Source organism: Crassostrea angulata, chromosome 4, assembly GCF_025612915.1.
Source record: "Crassostrea angulata isolate pt1a10 chromosome 4, ASM2561291v2, whole genome shotgun sequence".
Classification (NCBI taxonomy): Eukaryota; Metazoa; Mollusca; class Bivalvia; order Ostreida; family Ostreidae; genus Magallana; species Magallana angulata.
In genome coordinates this window covers 37,153,123-37,169,964 of record NC_069114.1, presented here as the reverse complement: position 1 = coordinate 37,169,964, position 16,842 = coordinate 37,153,123, and the positions used below count along the sequence as shown (strand labels likewise).

General features: G+C 33.6%; 2 protein-coding genes across 2 annotated transcripts; both read right to left on the bottom strand.

Annotated features, from left to right (window-relative positions):
• Positions 1-1,463: 1,463 nt before the first annotated feature.
• LOC128180819 (uncharacterized) lies at positions 1,464-5,726 on the bottom strand. Its single transcript, XM_052848969.1, has 7 exons — positions 5,595-5,726; positions 5,246-5,364; positions 4,936-4,990; positions 4,770-4,837; positions 4,110-4,334; positions 3,684-3,823; positions 1,464-2,888 (listed from the first exon to the last, which is right to left on the bottom strand). Exons 1-7 carry the CDS (start codon positions 5,653-5,655, stop codon positions 2,780-2,782), a joined length of 777 nt encoding a protein of 258 aa, XP_052704929.1. The 5' UTR covers positions 5,656-5,726; the 3' UTR covers positions 1,464-2,779.
• Positions 5,727-7,751: 2,025 nt separating this feature from the next.
• LOC128179693 (pseudouridine-5'-phosphatase-like) lies at positions 7,752-16,833 on the bottom strand. Its single transcript, XM_052847207.1, has 5 exons — positions 16,696-16,833; positions 11,866-11,991; positions 11,117-11,209; positions 10,565-10,797; positions 7,752-10,481 (listed from the first exon to the last, which is right to left on the bottom strand). Exons 1-5 carry the CDS (start codon positions 16,757-16,759, stop codon positions 10,299-10,301), a joined length of 699 nt encoding a protein of 232 aa, XP_052703167.1. The 5' UTR covers positions 16,760-16,833; the 3' UTR covers positions 7,752-10,298.
• Between the last annotated feature and the right edge of the window lie 9 nt (positions 16,834-16,842).

Here is a 16,842-nt window from a genome sequence, read left to right as displayed (position 1 = left end):
CCTTAAATAATGTAGATTCCAAATAATTAAAACTTTAGCACTGGACTAATACTGTGGCCCCAAGAGGGGTTCAAAGTTTAACATAGAAAGATATATTGAAAATGTTTTTAAAAAGTTTTTCTCGAGAACTATAATGCTACAGTTTGTGAGATTACTATGCAAGGATCCTCAAATTGTGTAAACTCTAATGTAGTGGAACCAAGAGTTATCTTTCTTGTGTTCTGTACAGTCTGAGAGTTATTCCTCTTGAAGTGGAACTCTGCTATGTTCAGTTTTTCAGGTTGTGTACGTGCGGTCCCACCGCAGTGCTTCACATTTTCATTCCTATGTTACTATTTATGTTGTTCAAGCCAACCATAAACCTCGGACCATAACTGGGTCCCCAGAAAGGGGTTCAATGTTTAAAATAGAAAAAGCATATGCTACGAAATGTAATGTTACAAGGAACTGCTGTTCAGGTGAGCGATGTGGCCCATGGGCCTCTTGTTAAAACAACCAACCGTATTTTCAAAGCCATTCAATTCAACCAAGGATGCTTTGTGCCAAGTTTGGTTGAAATTGGCCCAGTGGTTCTGGAGCAGATTTTTAAAGCACTCAACCCTATTTTTATTCTTTCTTAAATATCTCCTCTTTTAAGGGCCCTTTATTTGAACAAACTTAAACTCCCTTTCACAAAGGATGCTCTGTGCCAAGTTTGGTTGAAAATGGCAAATTGGTTCTGAAGAAGAAGATGAAAATGTGAAAAGTTTAATAACAACAGAAACGACAAACAATGGACAAATTTTGATCAGAAAAGCTCACTTGAGCCTTTGGCTCAGGTAAGCTAACAAGTACATCCTGACCTACAAGTGGAATCTGGCAGCATATTTGTACTTGTATTCAATAAGTATGATGAAACTTAAAGAAGTTGGCCAAGAACCATTTTGAACCAAATTGGATCTACTTCTATGACAAAATGGGTATTAGTCTTAATTTGCTTAGTGTTTTTGAATGCAAAGTTTATTGCATGTTTAAAGTGAAACTAATGCATAGCAATATACTATGATTCTTTAAATAATTTTAAGGGAAGAGCATTTTTAAAACATGTATATATTTGTTAATTAGGGCCGTGCCTTCTAGGTGCACTGAAGTAATCTGACTGCCCATCCAGCATTACTTATCCACAGCATATTTTTTTCTCTCCTTGATGCAATATGGCTATTCTTTTTTTACCCATACTGCATTGAATGCCTTTGGGTAAAGTGTTTGAAATGATCTTAAGCTAAATTTCAGTCAGAGGTTTTGGTCAAAGCAAAGTGTGCCTCTGTTATGCCTTACATCCTCATGTTGTGTAATAAAGCTGGGCCCTTTGAGATGGTCACCATCTCTATGATGTATAGTTAGTACATGTATGATATACATGTACTAATATCAAGAACCTCCTCCACTTCTACATGAAGATGTCTGCAAGGATTTGAGAAAACTTTGCAATCACTATGTTATATTTTATTCAAAACAGCCTAATGTAAACCAGAACTACTGATAACACTGAAACAGCAAATGAACGGCTCTGCATGGTTTTAAGTTTACACAAACTATAGCCATGCATAATTAAAATTGCATGAACATAATGATGGAACGCCATTCTTGATACAGAAACAAAAGCATGTGAGATTCAATCCAAAATGGCATGTATGAAAACAGTTTCATTGAGACTATATGTTAGACACATATTGGCAAGTATGTTTACAAAACGAGCATATATTTTATTAATTAATTTCATATATCCTTGTTTCAAAATATTAAAAAAAAATATGAAATTTCAAATCATTTACATTTTAGATAATTTTCATATTTCTGAACAAGTAATTTTCTCCTCTCCAATTCTACAGAAAAATCTGAATATAATTTAAGAGTCACTGGTAAAAGTTGCTGCACTTTTCTGACACAGACACAAATAAAAAAAGATCTCTTTCCTTCTAAGAAAAGCAAAAAATAGCATTGATCAAAATAAAATTATGTCCACTTTCTTGTGTGACAAGTATCACAAGTTATATATTTCAGCATAAATCATCTCTACCACATACAGTACTGTTTTTTGTTTGCTAACTCATGTGCACATTAATAAATCGTGATAATAATAAACACATATAGAAGCTTGGCTTCAATTACAATAATCATTGTTTCTGATATCTTGCTACCATTTATTGACTAGTTTTCCACATCAAGTTACATGAATTTTGGGACACTCAACTTAGCAGATGTATGAATACATGACTATGTGATTTAGCACTTCCATGTTTAAAACAAGCATTCATGTACATTAAAAAGAACATCAACTGAACAAAATTTGTAGAGCAAACTGAGAAATGGTCTTGTACATTGTACTTATGAAAGAGATAGATACAATGAATATTATAAATCTGGATGCAAAACCCTGCAGATCTTCAATAAATTTAGAATGATATGTTTTAAATGAGTGAAGTATACTACATTAGAAAAAAAGACGATCTAAACTTCTTGCTAAAAATATATATGGCAAGAGGAAATGTTCAAGATTGATAGAAGCTTAAAGCAACCAAAATCCAAATGTAAAAATAAAAATGAACACAATGGAGACTGAAAAAAAATTCTGTATATACATAAAACAAAAAAATATGTTCATCTATTTAATAATCATGAATATAACTGATGATTTCAAAGACTGAACTCTTTGTTAATATTAATGTAAGAGACCATGTGAAAATAAGGACTAATTGAGGAGCAGTGAGGACTTGAGTGCATTAAGCAGGAATGGAATTCAAGTTGAGGACCTCATGAGGATTAGAGCAGGCTGCAACATTTCTGCTGTTAACTCAGCTGGAAAACTGTTGATCGTGTTGACTATTCCACTTGTCAAATTCAGAAACCTACAGGAAATAAACTTAATTAAACACTAAATTGCTTGTTGTCAGTAGCAATGTTTACATGTATGGTACATATAAAACATTAATGACTGTACACTATATAATATCAAATCATTCATAGTAGAATATTTATATTCAGTGTATATTTCCCCTAATGTTTACATAAGAAATCTAAGATGTTCAATTTCCTGTGAATAAACTTACTAGCCTTTTCAAGGTGCATGAACACAAATACATGTAATGATATAAAACATCATCATGCATTTTGAATACATTTATTATTGTAAGATTAAACAAAACGTTCAACTTACATAACCAATGTGAAATGTACTTATGAAAAATAATCGTTAAATTGAATCTATTCGTTAATAAAAAAGATTTTTCTCGACAAAATTTCTGGCATATTATTTTTAGTCACAGTATTCAATTTATCTGTACACCCTTGGTGTGTTTTAAGACTAACAACATCCAAAAATAGGCATTCAATGCTTAATTGTCTTTGAATGTACATGTATAACAACTTTGTGTTGGCTATTTTATCATACATCTTGACATGAAAAAAAATTAACTTCAAAATCATTGTTTTTTAAAATATAGTAATCTTTAAGCCTTGATCTTGACCTCTGACTTAGCAATGAACCATAGTCCAAAGTTGAATTTCAAAGATTTGTGTCATCTTAGACTTTGACTGAGTTCATTCAAGAATGCTACTGTGTCTAATCAGATAAAGTTGAATCAGACACAGTCTTTTTAACAGCAACATTTTATCAACATGCGGCCGTCATCAGCTATACTGACCATTCTCTCTGTTCAGGGTACAACTGCTTCTTGCCAGACTCTGATTCCTGACTAAGCGTGGTTTTGATGGATTTGAAATTTTCCTCTATACTTTTTTTGTAAGGATCTAATATTGGGTGTCCAACATTGTTCAAAGATTGCTGAAAAAAAAATTAATTTGGTACATGTATAATTTTAAAGAGACAATTAGATGTACATCTATATACAACTGTAATTAAGAATAGATTCATACAACTACCCTTTAATAACATATCATAGAGAAGGACATTTACAAATCCAATTTTAATTTAATCATATCGTGGTTGTGATTTAAATTGTTTTGACAAATACTAGTAGTTGGCTATCAAGAAAATTTAATAAATCATGTACATGTCCTACTGATTTTATGTGAATCTGACGAACCATTTTCCATCAAACGTGACTTACATAGAGTATTGCCATTTGATGCGCTATATATTTGTGGTCAGATAAATTGGATAAATCTGAGTTGATCTGGCGGGACAGGCCAGACAGATTCTGAAGGGCGGTGAGATCTGTGTAGTAGTTGTCCATCCCCTCGGACCGCTGGTTCAAGTTAAAATGACTTGGATTTTCCATGTAGGCTGCAGCTCGAGGGAAAAGGAGATCAAAACGCTTGGTGACAATGTATTGCTGTTGAAAAGAAAATGCTTCAGTTGAGTAATTTTGTTATCATTCTTAAAATGTTAATAAACTTAAGTTGTTCTAGATGCACAAATTAATACATGGCATATTTAAGGGGGGTTTGAAACATAAGACCTACAGGTAATTCTGAGAAAACCTAAATTATTCTGTTTTATATTTTTTATTTATACCATGATTATAATTGAAGGTTCATTTACAAAGTTTGCTAAAGCCTAAAAATTGTAGATGTCATACTGGTAGATACCACTAAAATTAACAAATAAGAGTATACAGTCTTAGAGAGATGACAGCACTCATCTACATTGTACAGTCATTCTTCAGTAGATGTTTTAACAGTAGTATTATGCATAGATGTCTGTGTACAAAACATCACTCTGCACGTATCATAGAAAAGTTGTGCTTGGTATGAAAATTTTAAGATACCTGCAAACTTGTGTTTACACTGCCTGACCTCAGGATCAACTGCTGCATCCTGTCACAAACCACAGTGGCTGAAACAAAGGAATGTACATCAGACCAGACTAAGAACTGTAAAAAATAATTTTTTTTTCTCATGATTTTATTAATGAGTGGAACATGAAATACGTACCTTTGTTTGTAAAATCACTGCTTACTTTCCCATGTTCTATCTTTTCTTGTTTGTGCTGAAAAAATGAAACAAATTAGTGAAATTTTTTAACAATAATCTATAAAACAAATTAAGTGATGTTTTGGTGTTATCCTATACTTATATATAGAAAATAAAAGAGAAAAATTACAGATGGTTATCTTTTAACAATACTTAAATGACAGGATTATTTTGTCAATTCTATTGCAGGAATTTCTTTGCATTGATAACCCGAATATCCTGCAAAGATTCAACAAAACAGTATATCATCTATAGGAATAGATAGTACTACCTTTGAAAGTTCTTTCTGACATATCATGTCTAGCTGTGAACATAGAGACATGAGCTCAACATCTAGGTCAAGATTCTGAGTGGAGCTACCCAAAAGTGGCTCATGGAGACGCACATCAACTGAAACAGAATTTGCCCTTTATCTAATTTTTTTTAAAGATTTTACATATTTTACTTAAATATTAAATAATTCATTAGATGAATGATAGACAGTTAGACACAGAAAATCAAATAACTGCATTAGGGTTGACATGGTTGATGAACATGTGCATGTACTCTTTTTAATTTTTCTGTTTTATGCATATCTGACAAATCTGAATAGCTGTCGTGAAAAGAAAACAAGATACTACCTTTAAAAGATGGATCATATAATAAAGGGACCACCAAAGGTTCCGTTGCAGCAACACTCATGGTGTTAACGTACTAAGCTTCTGCTTCTGAAATGAAAATAGGGAATGGGAATCAATAGAATGAAACCTAAATTTTCTGTATCTTGAGCCCGATGCTCTTATAATCTGGTACCCTTGTAAGAAAATTGATCACCATGATCACGTACAAAGTTTGTATCTTAATGATTTTTTTCATTCATAAAATGGATGTGTACAAGTACAAATCTTGATCATTTTTCTCTCTTCTTTTTTTTTTATTATTGGGGGGGGGGGGGGGGGGGCGATAGATATGGTAAGTGGTGGTAGTGGGGAAGGGGGTTTCTAAACAAACATGTCCGTGCAGTCCAAGAAAAATTGAATTCCAAATTACATGTGTACTTTGCTACAAGATATATCCGCATTTACAATTGACCAAATTTAAGAGTTGCAGTAGCTGAATAATTGCATGTTAATTAAAGGAGAAAAAAACATTAAACATTAATTTAAAGCACCTAGCCCTCAGTTAACTGTTATTTTATCATATGGTCAATCTTTCCACGATTTAAGGCACTTATACAGTTATATACAGGCACGTGAATCCAAACTGCCCAATTCCAGTTTTAAACAACTAACATAAACACTGATTAAAAAGAAGCTAAATGTATTTATAATAAAGTCAAAACTAACTAATTAAGAGCCAAAAGGTTTAAATAATTGAATCGGTATATTGATTATTGTTAGATGTGCTTATCAATCTAAAGAATTATTGACGCGTTGTCGCAGAGAATTGGATCGAGCGACCAGCGTCAATCAATCGATACGGGGGTTTAAATGCTAGAGTACACTTATAGAGCCAAAAAACATGTCCAGACTCATATTACTCGGAATCTGTATAGATAATCCTGCGCATGTTTAAAGGAAGTTCAGCAGAAAAAAAGGAAAACAAAATGGTTAATTAGAAATGATATTGTACACAGGAGGATTAAGCTGTACTCTACAAGTTTTATTTATCTGTGCGACATTCGATAAAGTCGATATTCGTGTACACCAGAAGCCGTTTCACTCTGTTTGTATGCATTGCTAAGAAGTGAAATAACAGTCCAGAAATTATGGGAGATATTTGGTTGGAGCTCGTGTGATCAGAATGGAAGAAGTTCTGTTTGCCAGGTGAAGCATTGGATTTCCTCAGGTATGCTGCTGTAAAATAGACTAAACTTATTAATAATGCAAAACTCGTTCAGATCTCTCTCGGACAGCCAAGGGAAGAGGCACCGTGAGCCAGGGGGAGGGTATCCTTACACCAACCCCGGGGGTAAGGCTCGGTACGATTCGATGGTAGAGTCTGGAAAACATAAAGAAGATCTCACGGAATTCTACCGATCCAAACGAGAGCCCAAGGAGGAGAGTGGGCCCAGATACACTTACTTTCCTATCACAAAGGAATGGCAAAAGGAAAAGTCCAGATTATTGGATATTCCTTTGGAAAAATACATCAAGTGTGCTGAAATGAAACAATTTAAACAAGATTCACCGCCAAGGGACACCCTTACAGTTCGTGGGGATGGCAATTGCTTTTTTCGGGCCATCAGTGCAGTGGTTTCCGGTTCTGAGGCGGAACACATGACGGTTCGTACGGCTGTTACCAAGCACGTAAGTGATCATCCGGACATGTACCGGACATTTCTAATGAGTCGAGGTGGGATGACCAAGTACATATCCAGCATGACGCGGTCTCGAGAGTGGGCGACCGACACAGAGATCATGGCGACGGCGACCTTACTACGGACCGTCATTATGGTGTACTCTCCCATTCAATTTGGCGGGAAAACGGAGTATCACTGGCAGACGTTCAAGCCGTTGGATAATCCAGAGATGACATATCCTGTGATATATTTATCGAATGAAAATGATCATTTTGACCCAGTTTTAGACGTTGATACGAGGGATTTAGAACGCACACCAAAACCAAAAACATTTGAGTTTTAGAGATAACGTTGCATTTTTGTGTGTGTGTGTGATCTCGAAAGTTTGGACATCATGACTTTAAAATAAGTTTTTTCGGAGTATTTGTTATCGCCTGAAAACCACTTTGGCCCGATTCTCGGCCGTTTTCTGACCTTAATTTAAAAAGAATCTTCGTCTACATACACTAGTCACCTTTCATTTAACAAGCACTCCCGTAAGATAATACACTAACATGCAGGCGCGCAGCAACATGGGAATCAGCCCATTTAATAATATAGTAAAAGGCAAATTCTAAATCAAAATTAAACTCCTTAAGCATCCCCTCCCCATCGAATAAGATTCTAAAGTTTGGCAATGTCTATTTTTTTCTTAATTTACCATCCCCCCACTTTGGAAAACTATGCCACGTGTCTGATAAGACCTCTTTCCCCAGTTTTAAGATATTAATAAGATCGAAATAACCCACTATCCCCCCCCCCCACCACACACACACTTCTTTCTTTTGCATCTTTTGGCAACCTCCGACTTTATTAATCGAATGTAATTAAAATAGAATTTGTAAAACCGCTCCTCTACGATATGCTATTTATCTTTGTAGAAAAATAAAACAAAAACAAAAATAACAAAATTATTCCCCGCCCCCTTTTCAAAAAACTCACCGCTACCCGCGTGTCACCTATTTTACGCACATAATGATTCAGAAAAAAACTACGCATTCTTTTCAAATCGTCAATAATCCTTCATCAAAAGCAATTTTACAACTAGCACCTTTCTAATGCTTACAATAAGAAAATTAAACTCAATAAACTTTAAACTAAAACCAAAATAAAATTTTATATGCAATATAAAATCCCTAATCTTGTGCATCTATCGGTATAATAGTAATAGTAATAACATTATATTGAAGAAAAAATGGAAACACAAGCCAGTGCAATCATCCTATCTTAAAACCTATAAATCCTGTGTTTAACACATCTGTGTATCTCTACTTATAGACAACATTATAAAGTAACTGTTATAATATTACAATCAGATTAAAAATCCAGCATTCGTTTCATTTATAAATAAACTTGTGTAAGGAAACAACCCAAATCAATGCTGTTTATTTTTAGGAGTGAGTGTTGTTGATGTATTTTCCTTGAGAGTCTATTTTTCTATGTTGCAATTAAAATCAGAGATTGAGAATATACCCCGAAAAGCAGACCCAACTAGCTGGTCATGAAAAAACTACTACACAGATAGTATTTGATATAAAATATACTTTTAATCATCAATCAAATTGGAAAAAAAATCAACATACAATAAAATTTTTAATTTGTTAAAATGTATAAATATGATTACAAGAATTGTTGAATATAATAATTAACATCCATTCATGACTACGATAGTTTATACACTCTTTAATGTATTAATAATTAGTATATGCAAATGCATGTGATCTTTTAGCATGAAATGCACACTGAATTAACAGAACACTGTCAGCTTCTAAGTATTGGTACCCTGCAAGCAGTGGATGTAAACTGTGGCTTTATGAAGTCTGTTGTTGAATTAAAAGTATGTACACAGCATTGCTTTATGTTATTCATAAAATCAGATACATGTAACATTATTTTTGGCAGATCTGTAGCTCTCCTAAAAAATTCGGGTTGACAGTCAGTAGTCAACTGTCTCACAACCTGGTTTTTCCTGTGGAGCTACAAATCTACAGCAAACTTTATTAAAGTACCAGTACTGTAATGTGCTAAGCAGAAAAAGATTGGCAATTCATGTATAATTTATACAAATGGAATCAGTCAGAAATCAAAAGACATACATGATTTTACTGTATTGCAGAGAAACAAAGCTTTTTTATTTTATCTCAGGATCACCTTGAACTGTATCCTAATACATGTATTTGCTTTTGTAAAATTGAGACTGATCCAGATCAAAAGTGAGCTTGCCTTAATGTTTTTGCCCTGCAGAGCCTGATGTCAACAGTCAATCATCAGCAACATTGCAACAAAGAGCCTCTCTCCAAGACCAGCTATACTGTCATAGCGGCCAAATTAGTAGGAGGTATAAAGGAGTGGGCCATGCAGTACCTGATTAACTATCAGATACTCAATTATTAGTTCTCTTTGAAGTGTATGAGAGCAGTTCATTAATTTTTTACTTAAAACATTCTTTATGCATTAGTAAAAAGTTCTCTTTGAAGTAGATATATCAATGTTTTTTTCAAAATTTTAAAATAGACTAGGAATTGCACTAGTAATGTCTCCAGCAGCTAAAAGGTCCAAACACCTTAAAGATTTTTAATGTTTGGCAAAGATATTGAAGGTCAGGATTACTTTTTCATGTAACACAGTAATATTACAAATATCATTGTAAAAAAAAGCCAACAATGAAATTAACAATATAAAATGCTTAAAAAGTACATTAAAAAAGCCAATCAACTTAAGTTCTCATTGGCTTTGAGATCAGAAAAATCATAATCAATAATCATGAATAAAAAATTGTGATGGTACTTTTATACAAATCACCATACCATCTTCAATGGTGACAAATCACAGGTTCTGATATGAAAAATAATATATACAATCATGTACATATATATGATAAAACACCACCAATTTGAATCACACAATTAATAACCTGATTAAATAAAACTTAAAACTAATTAATACTTTAGCACCCTCTGAGACATAGGATCTAAATGAGCCATTTATCCAGGGCCCCTATCGATCAGCTGTCATATGATGGAAGACCGAACATCTCAGGTCTGAAGTCCTCCAAGCTCTCTAGCACCAACGTAGCCAGGTGTCTGTGAGTCTCTTTGTTGATGCCCTTGTGGGGAATCCACACACACTGCATCCCTGCTGCATGAGCAGCCTCCACTCCATTGGGGGCATCCTCAAACACCAGCACCTGTAGAACAGAAGAGATGGAGGCAGGGTGGTACATGGGGCATTAATGCATACAATTTCAACATAAGTAGAGGAAATTTTTACTTTGCTGGGATCAGGATTGTCAGGAAATCGCTGTGCAGCCAGCAGGAAACAGTCTGGTGCAGGTTTGCCATGTTTACATTCGGGGTCATCTCCACTCAGGACACAATGATGGAACAGAGAAAATAAATCCTTGTGACCCGAGGTTTTTAGCTCAAAGCTCTGTGTATGTGAACCAGTAGCAGTGGCAATGGGGACTCCATTTTTATGCAAGTGTTTTACTAGACATTCTGCTCCTTCAAAAACAAACAAGCAGCCATGTGTACAAGAGAGCTAATTATGAAATGAAGACTACAAATCTTGACTAGAGACAATATGTACAATAATTTTTACATATGCTTCACCATGCCTTCTATGGACGTTACCAACCCAACACATTTTTGTAGACAGTCACTAACAAACCAAATAGAGATTTAGACAACAATCACATGACATGTTTTATCCAATGATGTTGCATCATTTCACTCCAAGGCAAAAGAAACTTTTGTTTTTGATGATGATGAATAAAAGTTTCAATATCCAAAATGCATAATATATCATGATAAAACACCTTACCTGGCAAAAGTTCAACTGATGGAAACAATTTTTCTTGTTGCTCATGAGACATCTGTAGATACTGGTCAACTGTTAATGGTAAATCTAGACTCTCTGGAAAACAATGTTGTAATTCATTTAACTCTTTGAAATTCTGTAGATTCCTTACTTAAAAATGCTATGAATTAATAACCACATAAAACCACAAGACTAATTACTCACTAAATAAATTTAAATCAAATTAAAAAGCCTATTGGTCTCATCACTTGCCTCGGTAATAAATGTATTTTGTATCCATTTCTGATTTTTTCATATAAAACTCTAAACTTAGGAAAGGTAAAGGGTGATACACTGTTCAGAAAACTTGAATGTACAGAAAACTTGAATGTACAGTCACTATATATACATGTACTAATATATACTTTAATCAGGATACTCATAAAGTAATACAATTTAGGGTATCTCAGATTGTAGAATTGTATATACAGTCAAACCTCGTTATCTTGAACTAGATTGGACCATTTAAAAACTTTAAGATATCTTAGTATTCAAGATATCAAGGGTAAAATGCTTAAAAAATAAGTGGTTGGGCCTTAAAAATCACTTTGACATATCCATTGTATTCGAGATATCAGTGTTTGAGATATCGAATTTCAACTGTATTGTGAATTTTTTTTGAAAAGATTCCTATGCAGAATGAACCTCTATAGGCCCCATTTTTAGTCTAGGGATCATGGTTTTAAAAAAAGTTCAACTTAGAAGTGACTTACCTATGACAACTTTTGCAGCCTCTGGTTCCTTCCTGCCCATCTGTTTCACTTTGATGTCCATTGTGAACGTTTTTCCATACTTACCCACAATGCCTTGTATAATATCTGTGTACAAGTGTTCTGTGTCTATTGAGAAAAAAACAGTGCACAGGTATAACAAATGCTGTTACTATAGTGACAGGTAAAATTTCACACATCCAAATGAAATATGGGCATTTAAAACCATTTTATCAAGTCCTTGGACTTTCAGTAGGATGTATTTCTTGCATCAAATTAAGTTGAAAATGAAGCTCGTCTTGAGTGAAATATGCATAGATTGCATAGGCTCAGCTCAAAAGCCAGACAAATTATTGAAATTAATATTGTTGATTTCACAGAGCCATGGCTGAGTGGCCAGCAATGAAATAAACAAGCCTATGTCACATACTGTGGTTTCATCAATATTCGTTGAATACCAATTTTCGTGGATTTCGTTTTTAAGTTGATCCATGAAATTTAATGTTCATTGAAATGAAATTTCTATTAACATTTTGTATTGATGGGGTCATTGGCCACGAATTTACATATCCTTGGAACTGTGATTTTCACTTTATCCATGAAAATTGATACCCTTGAATATTTTAATGAAACCACAGTAACTTTTTGAGACAACTACCCACAGTTTAAGCTTTTGTTAAAATGGTCCTAGTATAATAACTGGATTATGAAACTCTGGGTTTTATCATTACTGTGAAGATGGTGAAAGTGCTACATACAATACTCATTTAGTGTTAGCCATATAAAACTGCAATGGTAAAGAATTTCCACATATAACTTGGCAAACCAGAAAATTTTGCATAAACAATATATTTTAGTGAATTTACAATCCATATCACAAGAACGAAAACAAATTTCATACGGAGATTTGTAATGGAAAAATCTTTTTTTCATTTGGAAGTTCTTCAACACCTTGCAAATTTTTTAAAATAATCATTCGGGTACTTCATGTAGATCGCAATGCTAAATCTTCATTATACATGTTAACCTCCAGTGGAGAAAAAGAAGTAGATTTAAATATAAAAGACTTTAACAATATAGGAATATCAACACAATCATGCCAAAAACAAAAAAGTTTGCATGCATTTACAATCAAATTGATTGAGCTATTTTTTCTGGAGGAATAAACATTTTTGTGTGTGAAAACTTTAACTACTGCCATGTTCAGTAAACATAGGTTAAGCTGTCAAAATTTAATAAATAAGAGAAGTGAAAACTAGTCATAAGTAGTATATTCTCTTTTGAATATCAAAAATGATGTTTACATGCTTATATCAAATATCATGCAGTGCTGCAATAAAGTTTACTGTAAGTTATGGCCAAATTAAAAGATATAATAAGTCATCGTTAAAGCCATGTGTGGAATGACAAAGATTCCTTTTCCTTCGCGATGTTAATATTAACTAATCTCAGCGAAATTCATTGAGACTGTAAAATTTTGCCGGACGTCTCTTCTGTCAAAATTTTTCAGTCTCAACAAATCTCGCTGAGATTACCTGCGCTTAAATATGACAAGCTAGTCCAGTACAATAACTTAACTTAGCTTGGAGTCTGTAGCTTGATCTATAGCTTTATTAAAAATCTACCGATACCTACATGACTGTATTTAATTCTTTTTACTACTTCTGTGGAGTTTGAAAACATAGGTAATCACAGATTACAAAGCTCACCGAGACGAGACATCACCCTTATGAGACTTCACCTTTATGAGACCACCTTTATCATATTAAATGAAAATCATACTTTATGATCTTGGATATTCATGGATTCTGTTTTGACACAATATCGTATATCATCTGTTAAAAAATTGTATGATAATCATATGTTCATATGTTAATCAATACAATAATATAAAATTAAAAATTGCATCCTATCATATTTACAACATATATCCAATAATACAATAAAATACCATAATAAACAATGATGAGATATGATATTGTAACGTATGGTATGACATTGTATTGTGTTATATGTTATTGTATTTGATCACATAATACAATATCATAATATATAAAACAATATAGTATTATATTACAATATCATATTACATAATACATCATAACATTGAAACATAAGATATTATATTGTATAACATAGAATGATATTGTATGATACTGTATCTTTTTGGAAACATAATATGATTTTGTATCATATGATACAATATAATTTGATACAACATTGTATCATATCAAATGATACAATATTATGTGATAAAGTAAAATATATAATACAACATTATATTATACATATTGTATCATAAGATATAATAATATATTTTACAATATCATACAATACAATTTCATGTGATGTGATAATATATCATATTATAAACCAATATCATATTATACAATATCGTATGATACGATATTATATAATATTACAGTATCATATTATACAATTTCATGTGATATAATTCTATATTACAGAAACTAATATCATATTATACAATATTGTATGATACAATATTATAGAATATACAATATTGTATCATAGGATACAATATTATATTTTGCAATATCTTATGTAATAATGTCATGTGATAAAATAATAAATTAATAATACAATATAATATTATACAATATTGTATCATAATATACAATACTATACATAACGATATCATGTTACAATATCATAACATAAAATATAAAAAAAATTGATTCAATATCATATCCTATCATATCACTTTTTATAATATTACATAAGATATTATATTGTATCATATTAAAGAATATTGTTTCATACCATACAATACTATATCATAGGAATCATGTTATATCATTTATCAACAAACACATCTATCTATTGAGCAGGTTTGAGTGAGGTGGGAGATTTTTTTAGCATCCTTGATAATGGAGATCAGGCTCTGCATCTGAAGCAACCTCTGCGTTTCATTTATAATATAGTTAAATCAACTATGCAAGCTATCATCTATAAAACATGTGACCTGTTCCAAAAAACTAAACCTCATCCAGCATCCGAAACCTATGGCTCAGATTCAGCATTCAAGCCTGTCAGGTGCATCAGTATACATAAGACGCATCTCCATGCAAGTTTGGTGAAGTTCAGACCAGTAAAAACTAAGATATTATCATCAGAGGGCACTAGCAATTAAAACCTTAACCTGCTCCAGCATCCGCAACCTAATATGGCTAAGATTCAACATCCATGCCTGTCAGGTGCATCTGTATCATAAGACAAACCATCCATTCAAGTTTGGTGAAGTTAGGACCTGTATTAACTAAGATATATTTTTTAGCATCCTTTGTAATGGAGATCAAGCTCTGCATCTGAAGCTTCCTCTGTGATTCATTCATATTACAGTTTAATCAACTATGCAAGTTTGAAATAGTACTATTATCTATTAAACATGTGACCTGCTCCAAAAAACTTAACCATATCCAGCATCTGAAACCTATGGCTCAGACTCAGCATTCAAGCCCGTCAGGTGCATCAGTATAATAAAACGCACCATCCATGGAAGTCTGGTGTAGTTAGGACAAATAATAACTAAGATATGATCATCAGAGGGCACCTGTTTCAAAAACTTTAACCAGCTCTAAAAACCTTAACCTCCCCAAGCATCCGAAACCTATGGCTCAGATTCAGCATTCAAGCCTGTCTGGTGCATCAGTATCATAAGACGCACCATCCATGGAAGTCTGGTGAAGTTAGGACAAGTAGTAACTAAGATACATGTGTATAATCATCAGAGGGCACCTGCAACAAAAACTTTAACCAGCTCTAAAAACCTTAACCCCCTTCAGCATCTGTAACCTATAGCCCTGATTCAGCAACCAAGCCTGTCTGGTGCATCAGTATCATAAGACGCACCATCAATGCAAGTTTGGTGAAGTACGGACCAGCAGTAACTTAGATATTGCTCTCAAAGGGCACCTGCAACAAAAACTTTAACTTGCTCCAAAAACCTTAACCTCCTCCAGCATCCGAAACCTATGGCTCAGATTCAGCATTCAAGCCTGTCTGGTGCATCAGTATCATAAGACACACCATCCATGCAAGTTTGGTGAAGTTAGGACCTGCAGTAACTTATGCTATCAAAGGGCACCTGCAACAAAAACTTTAACCTGGTCCAACAACCTTAACCTCCTCCAGCAACCTTAACCTCCTCCAGCATCTGAAATTTAGGACTCAGATTCAGCATCCAAGTCTTTCAAGTCCATAAGTAGGTCCAGATGCATCATCCATGCAAGTTTGGTGAAGATAGGACAAGTAATAGCTTAGATACAGGACCTGCAACAAAAACTTTAACCATGTCCGGACGCCGACGCCGACACCGACGCCGAGGGTATAGCATAAGCTCCCCCTGACTTCGTCTCGGTGAGCTAAAAACTGTCATGGTATTGGTATACATAAGTTAAATAAACCACAAGTGCATGTGCTGATGAGGGTTGTGTTAAAGAAGAAATGATGTGATTTTTCACTTGAATCCTGAGGTATTGTAAATTTCGAATAATGAAGGAAAACATGCTGCATAAACTTCTTGAGACAAAGTAGGTGCAGATCTAGATCTTTAGCTCTACCTAAAAATTTGGGTTGACACGCCTTATTTTCTAACATATTCTTTGAAACTACTTAACCCAAGGCCATTAAATTCTTCAGACATTTTATTTCTGTTATTGTCAGCCTAGTTTTCTCAAACTCTAACAGACCTTGGATTGAACTTGGAAATGTATAAAACCTTCATAATTATTCGGATTCGAATTTTGGACAATGTACTTCGTCACTCGTGGTAGAGCTTATTGCTGAATAATGAATACTTGAGTATCATACCTATTAAAACTCCATCCACATCAAATACAACATGAGTTACCGGTGTGACTCTGGGCGCAGCCATTTTTTAAGGGTTTGCAACAGAGAGCTGCATTTCAAACCCGAAGTTAATGTTAAAATAAACAGTCAGAAGAAATCTAACCCTCT